Raw genomic sequence first — 16,801 nt, forward strand, 5'->3', positions numbered from 1 at the left:
GACGGTGTCAATGACAGTCACGAGGAAAACTAGTTAGCACTATCAACAATAATCACACTGACTGAAGACATGACCAGCCTACTCGTCGTCAGCTACGTTTGCAAACAACATTTTCACTGGAGATAGAGGTGAAAGCAGGACACTCGGCCTGGCAAACAGATACTCAAATTATACTCGAAATTTACTCAATGATGCCTTATTAATTTCAGTATATTTAAAGTAGCCTATGCCTCCTCTGTAGAAAATGGTTATATTACAAGACACAAATTCAGATAGCCTTCTCAGAGCCTGTTTTATTAAAGGTTTGAATGAATGAAATGTCTCTTGTATTAGAAAAATAAATATATAATTATTACAGGTTTGAATGAATGAAATAATGTCTCTTCTGTATTAGAAAAATAAATAAGAAATAACTAAAAGAAATACCTCCAAATTTAACAAAAATAGCTCTCACAAGCTTACAAAAACAAACTAACAAAATGTATCTTTAGTCTTCCTCTTTATCCTGTTTTTCTTCCTCATTCTCCTTGTTTGCCCATCTATGTTTTGCTTTAGAGCTGATCTTTCCCAGAAGTTTTGAAAACCAGGACATTTTCATAATTAAAAAAAAAAAAACCAGCCAGGACAGGACGTGAAAACAGGACTGTTGGTCACCCTAACCTAGTCTAAAGTCTAGGTCTAGCGCGTACATTCAGATGCTATTTTAAGCGCGCATGCTTGGCCATAATACAGAATGAACAACGCGCATACACTGTAGATGATTCTCTCATCTACACAGATGCATTTTACTTTTTGCAAATGATACATTATTATAAGGAAAACTATTTAAACACGAGTGAAATCATTGTTGTGTTCATGACGATAGGAAAAATAGGCATAAAGCGTACACATTTACCCAAATTATTATGTGCATGTTTAACCGAAGCTAATTTGGGTGGGTTTGTCCCATCCCCGGCCCAATGTCACTTCTCTTTATTTTACGGCCCTGACGAGAACATCGATCTCCTCGGCTGTGAACCATCAGAACGGTAACTACCGGTAAGCCAAGCGCGCCGCTGCCTGCGTCTACCTCATGTGACGTCATCGCCGAGTCGCGTAAAAAAATAACCGTTACTAACCAAAAACGTCAAAAACTGGACTTTAACACAATTTTGGAGACATTTCTAACTTTATATACATATCTTAACTGCTTTATGTACCCATTAATCGACAGTGGTGTTTAACCTGCACCATGGCCTTTAATTTCTAAGCAGCCAATCACATGGCGGCAACTCAGTGCATTTAGGCATGTAGACATGGTCAAGACAATCTCCTGCAGTTCAAACCGAGCATCAGTATGGGGAAGAAAGGTGATTTGAGTGACTTTGAACGTGGCATGATTGTTGGTGCCAGAAGGGCTGGTCTGAGTATTTCAGAAACTGCTAATCTACTGGGATTTTCACGCACAACCATCTCTAGGGTTTACAGAGAATGGTCCGAAAAAGAAAAAACATCCAGTGAGCGGCAGTTCTGTGGGCGGAAATGCCTTGTTGATGCCAGAGGTCAGAGGAGAATGGCCAGACTGGTTCGAGCTGATAGAAGGGCAACAGTGACTCAAATAACCACCCGTTACAACCAAGGTGGGCAGAAGAGCATCTCTGAACGCACAGTACGTCGAACTTTGAGGCAGATGGGCTACAACAGCAGAAGACCCCACCGGGTACCACTCATCTCCACTACAAATAGGAAAAAGAGGCTACAATTTGCAAGAGCTCACCAAAATTGGACAGTTGAAGACTGGAAAAATGTTGCCTGGTCTGATGAGTCTCGATTTCTGTTGAGACATTCAGATGGTAGAGTCAGAATTTGGCGTAAACAGAATGAGAACATGGATCCATCATGCCTTGTTACCACTGTGCAGGCTGGTGGTGGTGGTGTAATGGTGTGGGGGATGTTTTCTTGGCACACTTTAGGCCCCTTAGTGCCAATTGGGCATCGTTTAAATGCCACCTGAGCATTGTTTCTGACCATGTCCATCCCTTTATGGCCACCATGTACCCATCCTCTGATGGCTACTTCCAGCAGGATAATGCACCATGGCACAAAGCTCGAATCATTTCAAATTGGTTTTCTTGAACATGACAATGAGTTCACTGTACTAAAATGGCCTCCACAGTCACCAGATCTCAATCCAATAGAGCATCTTTGGGATGTGGTGGAACGGGAGATTCGCATCATGGATGTGCAGCCGACAAATCTGCGGCAACTGTGTGATGCCATCATGTCAATATGGACCAAACTCCCTGAGGAATGCTTCCAGCACCTTGTTGAATCTATGCCACGAAGAATTGAGGCAGTTCTGAAGGCAAAAGGGGGTCCAACCCGTTACTAGCATGGGGTACCTAATAAAGTGGCCGGTGAGTGTATATATATATATATATATATATATATATATATATATATATATATATATATATATATATATATATATATATATATATATATATGTAAACTATATTACTGTCCACCAAAATGTAATAAAGACTTTTATTACCTTTTCCAGCCGCATACAACATTTGGGCGTTTTCTCTTTCCGTAAATGGCAAAGTATCAGCGAGCTTCCGATGTAGGGTAAATTTGGGGGATATCCCTTAATGTAACTAAAAATAAAAATAAAGTTCAGGAAATCTCGTTCCCATAGCAGCTATCTTGACATTCAATGTTTCTGTCATGACATTTAATCAAACTAAAACCAACTGTTACACTTTAATTTAAGGTGACGTAGTTACATTGTACTTACTCAAAAAAAGTAATGAGTAATATTGATTGATCCACATGGATTTACTATAGGGTTACGGTAAGGGTTAAGGCTATGGTTTAGGGTTAGTTGCTTGTAAGTATGCATAACTGGTACAACTTTACTTGAAGGGGTGTGCATAAGACTGACATGACACCATCATCATGCCATGACATGTCATGAATATGAAGGAGATTTTATGCATGTTTATGACAACTGTCATTAAGTGTCATTCACTCAATTATGACGTTTTGAATGCAAATATGACATTGTTTGAGATGTCTTTGTTATGACACCTTGACACAAACCAATACATCATAACCTGCAGTGTCTTTGTCATGACAACTTTAAATGACTAAGACAACATAAATTGTCATGAATATGTCATAAACATGACATAGCAGATTAATTATCAAACTTAAGAAACCACTTAGCTTTATGGGTTAACATTACATTAAACTGTCAGGTGGTTGGTTTTGACATTGGCTGTCATGAGGCCATTATAACATTTTAATGACAAATTAATTTTGTACCACTGTAGTTGAGGTCAAGAAAAATATTCATGACACAGTTATAATGGCCTCATGACAGCCAATGTCAAAACCAACCACATGACAGATTAATGTAATGTTAACCCATAAAGCTAAGTGGTTTCTTAAGTTTGATAATTAATCTGCTATGTCATGTTTATGACATATTTATGACAGGTTGTGGTGTCTTAGTAATGTCAAGTTGTCATGACAAGACACTGACAATTTTGATGAATTGGTTTATGTCAAGTTATCATAACAAAGACATCTCAAACAATGTCATATTTGCATTCAAAATGTCATAATTAAGCGAATGACACTTAATGACAGTTGTCATAAACATGCATGAAACCTCCTTCATATTCATGACATGTGTCATGTCATGATTATGAAGGTGTCATGTCAGTCTTATGCACACCTCTTCAAGTAAAGTCTTACTGCATAACTTACTGTTATGCACTCACCTTTAAATAAAGTGTTACCAAAACAACTTTCGTAAACAGAGGATTTTCTCTCTCAGGAAAAGAACAAATTACCCATCGCTACATTCATCTCCACTGAAGGGCTGACATGGACTCTTTGACTGATCGCTGAGTAGATTATTGCCAGTCTGAAAGGAAGGTGAATCAGGCACTTCTAAAACAGGAGCCATGTTTGTTCTTCTGGTCTCAGATATATTTGTTTCAGTTGAAAGAGATGGACCTAAACTGGATGGAATGCTTATTTCCTGCACATCTATAGCCATGGTACCTGTAGGAAATACAAACAAAAACCTTTAGGAAAAGTCGGGAATGACATTACATTATCTTTTATAGAAAAACTAATTTTATGGTGAACTTTTTAAAAACTTAACACACAGTACATACGTATGATATTTGTTCAAAAGTTAAATTAGTAGTAGTCAAATTCTGGTAACTTTACAAAAAGGTTCCATTGGGTTAATGCATTAACTAACATTAAGTAACAATGAGCAATACATTTGTTACAGTATTACTATTTATTAGTCTTTGTTAATGTTATTTAATAAAAATACAATTGTTCATTGTTAGTTCAATTTAGCTTAGGTCTATTAAATAATATTAACTGATAAAACTTTTGTTTGTAGTAATGTATTAGTAAATGTTCAAATTAACATCAACTAAGATTAATAATGCATTAAAAGTGTTTTTCATTGTTAATTCATGTTAACAAACGGAACCTTATTGTAAAGTGTTGCCAAAATTCTTTTGGTTTCAACCGATTCTTTTATTCAGTAACAATGCATTAAACTGGGTTAGTTCACCCAAAAAGTAAAAATTCTGTAATTAATCACCCTCATGTCGTTCCAAACCTGTAAGACTTTCATTCATCTTCGGAACACAAATGAAGATCTTTTTAATGAAATCTGAGAGCTTTCTGTCCCTCCATTAACAGCTACGCAACTACCATTTTCAAGCCCCAGAAATTTGCTAAAGACATCAAAGTAATGTGACCCAAGTGGTTTAACCTCAATGTTATGAAACGATGCGAGTGCTTTGTTTGCGCAAAAACCAACAACAACTTAATTTACCACTTTACTGACAAAATATTAATCTCCAATGAGCGTTCACACAACAACATCTGTTCTTGCGTCAACACAAAGCGCATGTGTCGTGGTGCTCTCGTGAACGCGCGTTGGAGATATTTTGTCAATCAAGAGGTAAATTGTGTTTTTTATGCTCAAACAAGTACTCGCGTTGCTTCATAAAACTGAGGTTAAACCTCTTGGGTCACATGTATTACTTGAATGATGTCTTTACCTTTCTGTGGCTTGAAAGTAGTAGTTGCATAGGCTGTCAATGGAGGGAATGACAGCTCTCAGATTTCATTAAAAATATTTTTTGTTCCGAAGATGAACAAAAGTCGTACGGGATTGGAACGACATGAGGGTGAGTAATTAATGACAGAATTTTTGGGTGAACTAACCCTTTAAATTGATTAAAAAAGAAACAGTAAAAACTTTCTATCATCAAAATATATTAATTAATATTCATTAAAATAATAATATTTGACAATATTACTATTTTCACTACTTTTGACCAAAGAAATGCAATCTTGATGAGCATGAGAGACTTCTTTTTTTTATAAACATAAAAATATCTTACAGACCCCAAACTTTTAAACAGTAGTGTATGGCACTGCTGTGAAATGTACAGTATCTTTATTTTGAATTATTATCAGATGCATTTGACTGACCCATGCTAGTAATGGCACTGCTTGTTGGGGGTTGAGTCTTGGGGCTGTTTTCACACGATGCCTGGGTCTTGAAGCAGGATTCCTCCTCTTTGGTGAGACTGATATAGAAGCACACGTCCAAGGGTTTCATGGTGTGCTGCGGACCAGGGTTCAGCAGGATACTCGTAGTGTCCTCAGGGCACACTCCAATAAGACAGATGCCATACCTAAAAATGAGAGCGATATACTGAATATGACACGAATTGAAGGTCCAGAGGTGAGAAATTGCCATTCTCTGTACTGACATTTATTGCATTTCTCAAATACTGTATGCTTCTTCCACATACTCACGTATTATATGCATTTAAGGAGGCATAAGGGAAGCTCTTTCCCTCATACTCCGAAAAGAAGACGCTTTCTTTCAGAACAATGCTGTACACTTCATTTCCTGAGCATTTTCCATAAACTCTGTGCCAGTCCTGAGGAGAGTGTTGACCTTCTCTGCAGAGTTACATACATAACATCATATCATATATAATTATGATTTTGTGTTCCACAACATGGAGGTGAGTAAATAACGAAAACTATTTTTGGATTAATTATACCTTTAAAGTCACCATGAAATCAAAATTGACTATTCTTGTTTGTTTGTTTTTAATGGAATATTGTGGTAATTATTGTAAAGGATTTGTTAATGCACCTTCTAATTTCTAAAATATTAATGTGCCATAGGAATCTTTAAAGTCAATAATTTCCCCACTCTCATGCAGCTCGTCTCTTCTCTGATGATGTGTTTACTGGTGGGACAACCTGTCACTCACATGACATCACAGCACATAGCAAACCACAAACATCCAACAATCTAAACAATTCCGTTTAACTCGGATATACTTCACAATATGGAAGGAAAGAATATTGAAACTTCCGACTTTAAGGGTTTTTGATATGACATCAGGCTGGTGTACCCACAGGCCTTGTGAGGTGTGCACCAGCAGGGTGATGAAGGTGGACGTGGCAGGACAGATGCAGTTCAGGGCCAGCATGGCATATTTAAACTCTTCCTCACAAACAATGTGATCTGAAAGGGAACATCACAGCACAATTGTGTTGGAAAGTTATGCATTACAGTGTCCTGGCTATTTCTCTGCATTTAGTCATTGTTTGAATTGAAATGTTCTGGAATAAATCAATTGAGACAGATTTAACAATACCTGCAAATTTCACATGAAATTTGTTTTCTGGTTTGAGAATCTGAACAAAAAGAGTACAGCTTGGAGCAAAGTCCTTTACTGCCCAAGCCCTCAGGATGGTCTGGTAATCCTTAAAATAAAATTTGTTATTAAAGGTGGAATATTCATAGTATTTACATAAATAAAGCTCTGCAATATATATTATATATATCCCATCTCTTCACAGATAATTAAAGACAAAGCTTTAACATTTTTAATATTAATTCTTCACTTTTTGAACCTCAAGAATACATACTGCTGCATTGCGATCAGCCTTACTGCGACAGGTCAGAATGAAACAAGCCTCAGCATTATCCAGCCTGTATAGAAAGAGAATGAATTCTTTTTTTTTTTAGTTTTCTTACACCATGTTTTAAAAAAAATTTGTTTTAAATGTAAAACTCTCTAAATGTAGTTATATTTAATATTTGCTTTTGTTTAACTACTGTCACGTGCAAGCTTAGGAAGATGAAGGAGAGAGGGGTGGATCCAATTGCAGCACTTTTAAACTTCTATTCCTCAAACTAAACTAAACAAACACGGTATTCCAAATGTAACAGCTAGGCAAACAACACAGACAATACAGGACAAAAAAACTGAAATTGAGGACTTAACTGAGTTAAATACACAGGCTAAAGGAGGAACCAAACAAGAAACAGGTGAATATAATCAATTAACCAATGAGTTAAAATGTCGACAAAATGTTGACATTACCTGAGATTATTACATGCTTTAGAAGTATTGCTCATTGTGAGGTCATTAACAAATGAAACCTTATTGTAAAGTCTTACCGATTTATGTCTTAATATCTTACACAAATTTGCTTCTCAAGCAAATTTATCTAAAAAATACAGATCTTTTTTTTTTTTGATGATGATGATTAAGCACTTTATAGCAAAACTGTGGCATTTGGATTCTGTTCCATGTATATGTGATTCCCACTGAAAATTTGATTTCCCAACGATCAGGTTTGAAATAGCTTGCAGTTTGCTAACTCAACAAAATCTTTTAAGATATAATTTATGGCCCTTTTTAATAGAAATACTCAGTGTGATAAGCCAGAAATCATGATATTTTTTTCTATATATGGCAGCAGTTTTACAGCTGAAACACAATTTAGATGTGGGATGTGTGAAACAGGACCAAGATAATGCAACAGATAAATATACGTCTCTTTGAACTCACTTTGCTCTGACCAAATCTTGGTCTTTGAGAGCAGAGCCCTGCAGATATATGACTCTATGTGACCACATTGGGATCCGCAGTACCCGTCTCACTGACGCATCCAGCTCTGTTGGGCAAAGGATGATGACATAATACTCCTGGAAGACATCAAATTATTATTTATTATTATAGCTCTCTATACAAAGCATAGGCTACGACTTTATTATAGTCCCTAAACGACAAAGGTATGTATGTTAAATATGTAGTTCAGTTCATGCAGTGATATTTGTGTATATTTTATATGACAGACCTAGGTTGGAATGTTTTGTTAATGGCATTTATTCCTGCAAAATAAAAGGCTGATAACTTGCACTTTGTGATTAAGAAGATTGAAGACAAGAGGTAAAGCCCAAGGGCCTCTAATTGTCTTAATGCGGCCCTGATGATGATATATTGAAGTGTCCATTAATAGTCTAATGAACAATAAACTGGGTTAAGAGAATGTATTTCAACATAAAAACATACACATGCTTTCATTTATAAAGTGACCGACCAGATTGCCGAGCTAAAGTCTCTAAATTGAATACTTTTCTTATTTAAACTTAAATGTTAGTTGTCCAATAACTACAATACCTACAAAAATCATAAAGTTATAATGTAAGTGATAAAGTGACCCTTTGAACTGTTGCTGAATTGAATAAATGAAGCAAACTGAAACTATTTATATGCATAATATAAAGCCTACTGTATGTCAGGTCCATAATATCAGTAAGAACAGTGACAATAACAATTAAAGACTCACTGAAGTGCCTTGAAACACACAGCTTTATGATGCTTTGACGTAATTTCAACTGAAACAGGAAGCTAAGGCGGGACATATTGAATGGCTCCTCCCCCTTTTCAAATAGCCAATAGCGTTTAGTTTTCCTCACAGACTGCAAGTCATACTTGACAGCACCATGGAAGCGAATCCGAGCGCTGATGATAAGTTGGATTCAATAGTAGAGGTGTGAATAAATTCTAGCCATTTCATTCTTAACCAGCGAGCAGTTGGAAAACTTAATTAAACTCGAGCGTTTGAACAACCGAACACACGTCTCTAACCCATATTGCTCCGTGACATGTCAACGGTCGCTTTGGCCAGCAAAGCTTTATATTAATTTATAGCATAGGGGGCGGGACGCTTTAGAATAGAGAGTATTTGATTGGACAGAAGATGTGATGAGAAGTGCAGAGTGATGTCATAAAAATCCGTGATCCATTTTAGCGGAAGTGAGAGACCTTAAGAGACCATTCATAACCTTAAAGCTAACATAGACATACTAAAAGCTAAAAAACTTACATTTCAAGGGGCATTTAAGTATTTGAATAGCTGCCAAAAAGACCATCCACTGGAACTGAGTGTTACCTTTGAACTGTAATGAAAATTCTGTTTAATCATTTGTTTTTGTAGTACCTGAAGTCTGGGGTGGGCATAAAATTCATTTAGGAAATCCATCAGCAGGTCGATTTTGATTGAACTGACGCACAGCACCACGTGTCTCTCGGTTTCTGCTCTCTGCCTGCTGTAATCTCCTCCTGATTTCTGCCGCTCCATCCACAAGTAGGCTAGATCCTCAATCTAGTGTCATCACACCACAAAGAAAGCAAAGCACCATAATGCATGGCATTATCTCTAAATTTTTAATGACATTTCCTGTAGATTATTGCTCTAAAATGTCCCTCATGAGATCTGGAATTTGTTAAGTGCATAAATATTGTGAAGCCTTTTGTGAGGACTGCCCTATTTCATCCCAATTTCAAAGAAATCATGAGATTCATTGTGATTATTTTATAATATTAGGAGCACTAGATTTTAACAGTAAGATTTTTTTTTTAAAGTTTTATAATATTTTAACAACTTGCTTTAGTACAATGACAAGATAAATGCTTTTTAAAGAATTGACTAGTTTTATAATATCACACTTTTATAATATCACCAGTATCCACTTTATTTTTTGAGCAACAAACCAGTGTGTTTGTGATAACAGTAATAAATTAAAATAATATGATAACAAATATAAGTTTGCAACGAAAATCAGCTGTTTTTGTACAAATAAAATAACTTTTATAAATGGATGCACCAGCTTTTATGTTCAAAATAAGGTGTTTTTATCCAGTAAAAGTATATATACAGTTTCTGCCATTATATTTTATAGTTATATTTTTATTACCATGCAAAGCAAGAGGATCATCATACTGGCATCAAATGTTTGTTTACACTTACAAATAATCAGTTAGAGTTAAAGAGTATGTGTATTTGGCGTGCTGTCCGAGGGGAGGGCTCCATTTGAAAATGTTCCTCCCAAACTTTGTTAAAGCGTCATCTTAAAGTATAGTATCAAAGGCAAGCTTACCTGTATAGGCAGGACCATTAACGCGACAATTATCATAATAACCACCAGCAACTTGGAGGGCCAGATATCAGGAACAACATCTCCAAACCCCACTGTAGAGAAGGTCACGATGCAGAAGTAGAATGAGTCAAAAACTGAGAGTTTGCCTCCAGCACGCTGCAAATGCTCAACTCCCCAAATGCTGAAGAGGTGGAAAAGTTTTGAAACAAATCCAACAAAAGTAAACGAAACAAAGGAGTCCATGTTAAGTTAGCAGAAAACTGTATACTACAGTAATATATGTATTAATATATGAATTATTGTCAAACTATTAATATATACTCACTAGCCACATTATTAGGTACACCAGTTCAACTGCTCGTTAACATAAATATCTAATCAACCAATCACATAGAAGCAAATCAATGCATTTAGGCATGTAGACATGTGCTAGCTGTGTTCGAAATCGCCCCTTATACCCTTATTCACTATTCCATACCCTTATACCCTTATTCACTATTCCATACCTTTCTCCACTTATATAATCCACTTGAAGGAGTAAATGAAAATGAATGAGTAAATTCGGACCCCCCGGAAGGGTTGCCGCTTTTGCATAATTTGTGCTTGCCGTTTCATAATCATATGAAACTTAGCAAACTAGCAGTTCCAGTAGTAATAAAAAAGAAGAATATTTATCTTGAACCCTGTCATGGAAACTAGCATGTATAAACCTTAATTAAACTATTTAATAATAAATTAAAAAGGAATTTATGCATGTATGATATTACGCTGTACCAACGGTTTGGAAAATGGATGTATGGATAATTCACCAGGGGGCGCCATTTTCTGGCGAGACATGGGAATTTAGTTGGCGCGACCCTCACAGTGCATTATGGGTATTCCCTAGCCATTGACATCGGTTGTACACTCGTTATTGCGGTGAGTTGTGGGATTGAATGAGTGCACTCGATAACATCCACTATGGTTTCAGACACCACTACAAATGGCTGCTCCCTCAAATAGTGCCCTATTTAAGGGTATAGTGGGCGATTGCGGACACAGCCCTGGTCAAGACGATCTGCTGAAGTTCAAACTGAGCATCAGATCTGAGCATCATCACATACCCTTCAATTTCAGTTAGCCTAATAGCTGGTTTGATTTGCATTGAGAGATGAACTTATGGAAAGTACCCCATGCCAATATATAATAATAATAATAGATTTTATTTATAACGCACTTTTCATTCCGAAGAATCTCAAAGTGCTACACAGGAGAACGACAGTAACTAGAAAATGATAAAAACAATCAGCACATAAAAGCCTGTCTGAATAAAAAAGTCTTCAGTTCTGCTTTGAAAGTGTCCAGGCTCTGTACTGCTCTCAGCTCACTCGGGAGGTGGTTCCAAAATCGCGGTGCAGCTGAACAAAAAGCTCGGTCCCCCATGGTACGAAGCCTGGTGGTGGGGACCTGAAGAAGCAAGTGGCCTGATGATCTGAGGGTGCGGGGGCAGGATTTCAAAGTGATGAGTTCTTGTAGATATGGAGGTGCATGTCCGGTGATACATTTTTGTGTAAGCATGAGGATTTTGTAGTCGATCCAGAATGAAACAGGGAGCCAGTGCAGTGAGTGTAGAATGGGAGTTATGTGATCATATTTTCGGACTCTCGTTAGGACTCTGGCAGCGCTATTCTGGATGTATTGAAGCTTCTGGATATTTCTGCCAGAAATACCAATGAAGAGTCCGTTACAGTAGTCCAGCCAAGTGGAAATAAAGGCATGAACAAGCTTCTCTGCATCTGGAAGAGTTAGAAGGGGACGGAGTTTGGAGATGTTTCGAAGATGGTGGAAGGAGGTTTTGCAAATGTGTTTAATGTGGTCATTGAAGGACAGCTGTGGGTCAAACCGAACCCCTAGGTTTACGACTGAGGAGGAGATAGTGATGACCTGACCATCAAAGATGAACTGAGATATGGGAGAGGAGCGAATCTGATGAGGGGTGCCAACAAGTAATGCCTCAGTTTTACTAGAGTTTAGCTGGAGGAAGTTGCTTTTCATCCATGACTTAATCTCCTCAAGACATGTGGTGAGTCGTGACATGGCTATGGAGGGGCTTGGGCAGTCTTGATATAAAGTTGCATGTCGTCAGCATAACAATGGAAGGATAGTCCATGTCTGCTGATGACAGAACCGAGGGGAAGCATGTAAAGAATGAATAAGATTGGGCCGAGAACCGAACCCTGCGGGACACCACATGTAACAGGGAGCATCCTGGACTCAAATTCTCCCAATATAACACGCTCAGTCCTGACAGAAAGGTAGGACTCAAACCACTGCAGTACTGTGGTTTATATATCTAGGTATGGTGTATATATCTAGGTATGGTGACGGCCGGGTATGTGACAATATATCTAGGTATGGTGACGGGTATGTGATGATGTGGGGCTATTTTAATTCCAAAGGCCAAGGGAACTTTACCAGGATGCATGGTATTCTGGATCCATGAAATAACTGGCCTTAAAAAATAAAAATCTATGGGAATTTAACATAGGGGTGTCCTGACTTATGCACCCTGTATTTTAAGGAAGAACATTTATTTATTTACTATGCATTATGCATTCAAAAAGAAAATTGGTAACACTGTAACACAAAATTTGATGTTTCACGGTTATTTATGAGCATTACAAAGAGACAAAATCAGCAAAAGTTGATTCTTTTTTGAACAGCATGAGCATGTTACATTTTACATGCATGATACACAGAAAAAAAAAACATTTTTGAGCAAATGCATAATAGAAGGATGTGAGATGTGCAAGCTCAATTTCTGGGTAAAACCACCACATATTGACTAATGTGGCAAATGGTCATGAAGTGATGGGATCAGGAAATGACAGAGAACTCATCTTTTGCTCTGACTCTCTGTCTGCATTAGCTCTCCAAACGACACCAAGTCTATGAGCAAACAGCTTGTGAAAATCTCCTCTAAAAGCGTTGCGATGCACTTACTGGCAGTGTAATGGTGATCATGTAGTGCTGTCTGTGGTTTTTCTAATGATGAATACTTGACCACAGACCAATTAGTATATTGATTTAGTTCTGAGATAAAAGAAAAAAACTCCAATATATTGACAACAAAAATAAAGTTAATGTTGCTGAGGTTTACAGCAGATAATCTGCAGCTACGTCATCTAAAACAAAGGATGCTAGACCTTCTCTCTGAAATAAATACACTACATGACTTTCACCCTGATATTTGCCTCAATTTTTAGTCTCGATGTGTCGTCAATGCTACAGTGCATCAAACTGCAGATTTTGGGCAGCGGAGTTGACAGATTTCACAGAAAAGACATTGGTCAATAAAGTGAGATTAAATACATTAAATATATTTGTGTTATTTAACTGTTTTTATTCATTTTAAGGAATACTGAATCTGTTTTTTGTGCAAGTGAGATGAGTAAATGCTTTCTGACATTTAGTCAAGAAAGAAAAAAACGTCCAAAAAAGAAATGGCTGAATCGTGGTCAGTGGACGAAGTGCAGACGTTTCTCTTGTTGGTTACCGAGGAGCGGATAAACTATAACGATCAGTCTATAATCCCACCAACTTTGAAGCGGTTCTAACTGCAGTGGAAAAGCAAACCGAGCTAAAGCGAACCGAGCCGTGCCGTGCCGAACCGAGTCGTACCACGCAGTGGAAAAGCGAAGCGAGCATATAAAGTACAAGGGTATTTTACAATTAGTCTGGCAACACACCAGGGATTAATAAGGGTGTGAACACAGATGGACAAGCACATTTGTGGTGAGTAAGTGCTCCTGCCTCTAAAAGCAGAAAATGCAAAAATGAGCTGCAATTCAATCTGTTTCTTACCCTGAACAGAGCTGCACATCTAATGCTTCAGTCTCAGGCAAATGAGAGCAAACAGGCACTGATTAAGACCAGGAGACACAGTTCCCTGCTGAAAAATCCAGCAAAAACCAGGATTTTTCCCCCCCAAAAGTATCCATAGCCAACTATGGTCGCAAGTTACGTCGTTATCAGCATAGTTCAACGAGCAGTGTTGTGCTAGTTACAAAGAAACAGTAACTAGTCACAGTTACTAGTTACTTCATTCAAAAAGTAACTCAATTACTTTGTTGATTACTTACACCAAAAAGTAATGCATTACTGTTAAAAGTAACTTTTTAGTTACTTAAAAAAAAAAAAACATTCTTTAAGGTTCCCATTAATGCCCTTTTATGCGTTATACAAACACAAAACCGACTTAAACAGAAAGTAATTTTTAAACACTATTTTAAGTCAGACCAGCACAAACTGAATATATCACAAGGATTTCTGAGGTGACTCGCTATGCTGACACGCGATCTTCGCAGTAGACGTGCCAGAGAGAAATGCACATTTCATACGGATTACATAAGCAGAGAGCAGTCTGTAGTCTGTTTTCTTTCGTTTTGAATTGTTCTGTTTAGGTTAGGTTACCTTACAACCTACGCCGAGTTTCCGTTCATTTATGAGACGAGCTCCAGTTCACGCGCTGGTGCCTCCGTTTCGTGATTATCTATCGTCTGCTATATTTACTTCTTATTTATTAAATCCAGGCAATTGGTTGATGAAACATTGACTAAATTTAAGATACAATTAATACAAAACGAAATTCACTTTAAAGAAAGGTTTTGTGCTTTCTGTTTTATGTCTCTGTGAAAGTTTTAAAGCATATTTTAGTGCCGCTTTCAGAGTGCTCACGTCTGTAACGGAGAACTGTCACGTCCGTAACATTGTTTTTTCCTCATAAATGCGAACACTAAAAATAAAATAAAATGAATATTTTGTTCCGTGTTGACTGAGAGCCAACCCTTCTTCATCCGGTGGGTAGGATTACTTTGGTTTGCGCAGTGTAATTCACAGAATTACTAAACAATATTTTAGCCCTATAAAATTCAGCCGTTATAAATGAGCATTTTCTAAGCTTAGAAAATGGACAAAATCCATTTGATTCTAATCATAATGTAACATTATTGTGAAATTGATTTCTTTATAGGCTATTTGCTATTAGTATAGTAAATCCTTATGTTTTTATCCAACTAGGCTATGTGTGGGCCTTATGTAAAATACGGGACAAATCGCGTCCCTTGTTGATTTGATCTACACTTCAGCCAAAATTAATTAATTTAAAAAAGTAACGAACAACGCACCATATGGTAACGGTAATGGAGTTAATTTATTTAAAAAGTAATGCGTTACAGTATGAGTTACTGTCAAAAGTAACTGCGTTACAGTAACCCGTTACTGCCCAACACTGTCAACGAGTCCGAAACCATTGCTCTAACGAACATTTGCAAACATCTCTTTAAGGACAAGCGGCAGCATATTATTACTGTCTCTTTAAAGGGTAAATTGCAGGTTAACCACCACAACCAATTAATGTGTAAATTAAAGTGCTCAATGTGTATATATGTAAAAATTTCTGTCTTAAAATGCGTTAAAATAACATTTATTGGGGTTTCTTCAAAGGTAGCATGTTTTTTACCGTAACTGGGTGATGACGTCATAAAAGGGAGCGCGGGCGGTAATGCACTCACTCTGTGTGTGCCCGTTGAGGGAGAATAAAACGATTCGCGGGACTCCCGCAAACTAGAAATATCTATGAATAAAACATAAAAACGAATACATTTGTATTCATCTGTTGCAGAAAAGCAATAAGAACAACTAAAACTAAATAGAAACGGTTTACAGGCAGAGTTTCTATTTCTAACATGTCTGCAGCGTTGAGCGATGTAGCCAATCACAGACATATGTGTTGACATAACATAACGCAATAATGGCCAATCAGAAGCATTTACGATGGACTCCCCTCACCGCTCAAAACTGACTTTTTGTTCAGTGATGAATTCTGTATGCTGGCAAATCCTCTAATTATAACAAACATAGTGTATATATTATGAAAGATTTATTGATAATAACAGAGATGTGTGAGATCGCGATGAACTGATGTCAGCTTTTTAGGAATTATTATGGGAGTGCAGTGCACTTTTGCGTGCAGTCATGCCAGACTATGCACGCAGTAGCCCGCTTGCTTTTATGTTATAACAGTGATCAGGAGCATGTATGCATGTGTATGGTGGCGGCACGTAGGCTAACTCCAAAGTATTTGGAGGTACAGAAAAAAAGTCTTTTTGCGGGTGGGAGCGGGACAAAACATAAATGTTGCGGCCGGGAGAAAGTAATATAGAAAGTATGAGTACGTCAGTTATAACGACCCACGTATTAAAAAATAGTCGGGTTTAAACCGGGCTCATAATTACAGTTAATGTGTCGGGCAGGGCCGGACCGGGCTTGGACACAGCGGGCTCGGGTAGGGTCTTGCTTGATTTTTTTTGGGCCCGATCTAAGCTCTACCTCGGGTAAGTTATGCTAACACTTACAGGCACGAATCAGCCGTTTGTCCTTGGGGAACTTGTGGAGCTTCTCCCCAGTTTTTGATGTATTCGTACATCCCGCACAAACACAATAGTTAACCATTTTTGCTAGCTAGGTCTCCAA

General features: G+C 37.5%; 1 protein-coding gene across 1 annotated transcript in view; it reads right to left on the reverse strand.

Moving 5' to 3' along the window:
• The window catches only part of kcnt2 (potassium channel, subfamily T, member 2), a 61,760-nt gene that overhangs the window by 30,357 nt on the left and 14,602 nt on the right, over positions 1-16,801 (reverse strand). The window contains exons 8-17 of the mRNA XM_056266592.1: positions 10,289-10,469; positions 9,349-9,513; positions 7,914-8,050; positions 6,985-7,048; positions 6,711-6,819; positions 6,469-6,577; positions 5,851-6,000; positions 5,521-5,726; positions 3,843-4,056; positions 2,534-2,639 (exon numbers count right to left, since the gene is read on the reverse strand). Of these exons, the coding sequence (XP_056122567.1) occupies positions 2,534-2,639; positions 3,843-4,056; positions 5,521-5,726; positions 5,851-6,000; positions 6,469-6,577; positions 6,711-6,819; positions 6,985-7,048; positions 7,914-8,050; positions 9,349-9,513; positions 10,289-10,469 (1,441 nt within the window). The remainder of the gene's footprint in view (positions 1-2,533; positions 2,640-3,842; positions 4,057-5,520; positions 5,727-5,850; positions 6,001-6,468; positions 6,578-6,710; positions 6,820-6,984; positions 7,049-7,913; positions 8,051-9,348; positions 9,514-10,288; positions 10,470-16,801) is intronic.

Source organism: Rhinichthys klamathensis, unplaced genomic scaffold, assembly GCF_029890125.1.
Source record: "Rhinichthys klamathensis goyatoka isolate OS25496 unplaced genomic scaffold, OSU_Roscu_1.1 h1tg000011l_1, whole genome shotgun sequence".
Taxonomy (NCBI): Eukaryota; Metazoa; Chordata; class Actinopteri; order Cypriniformes; family Leuciscidae; genus Rhinichthys; species Rhinichthys klamathensis.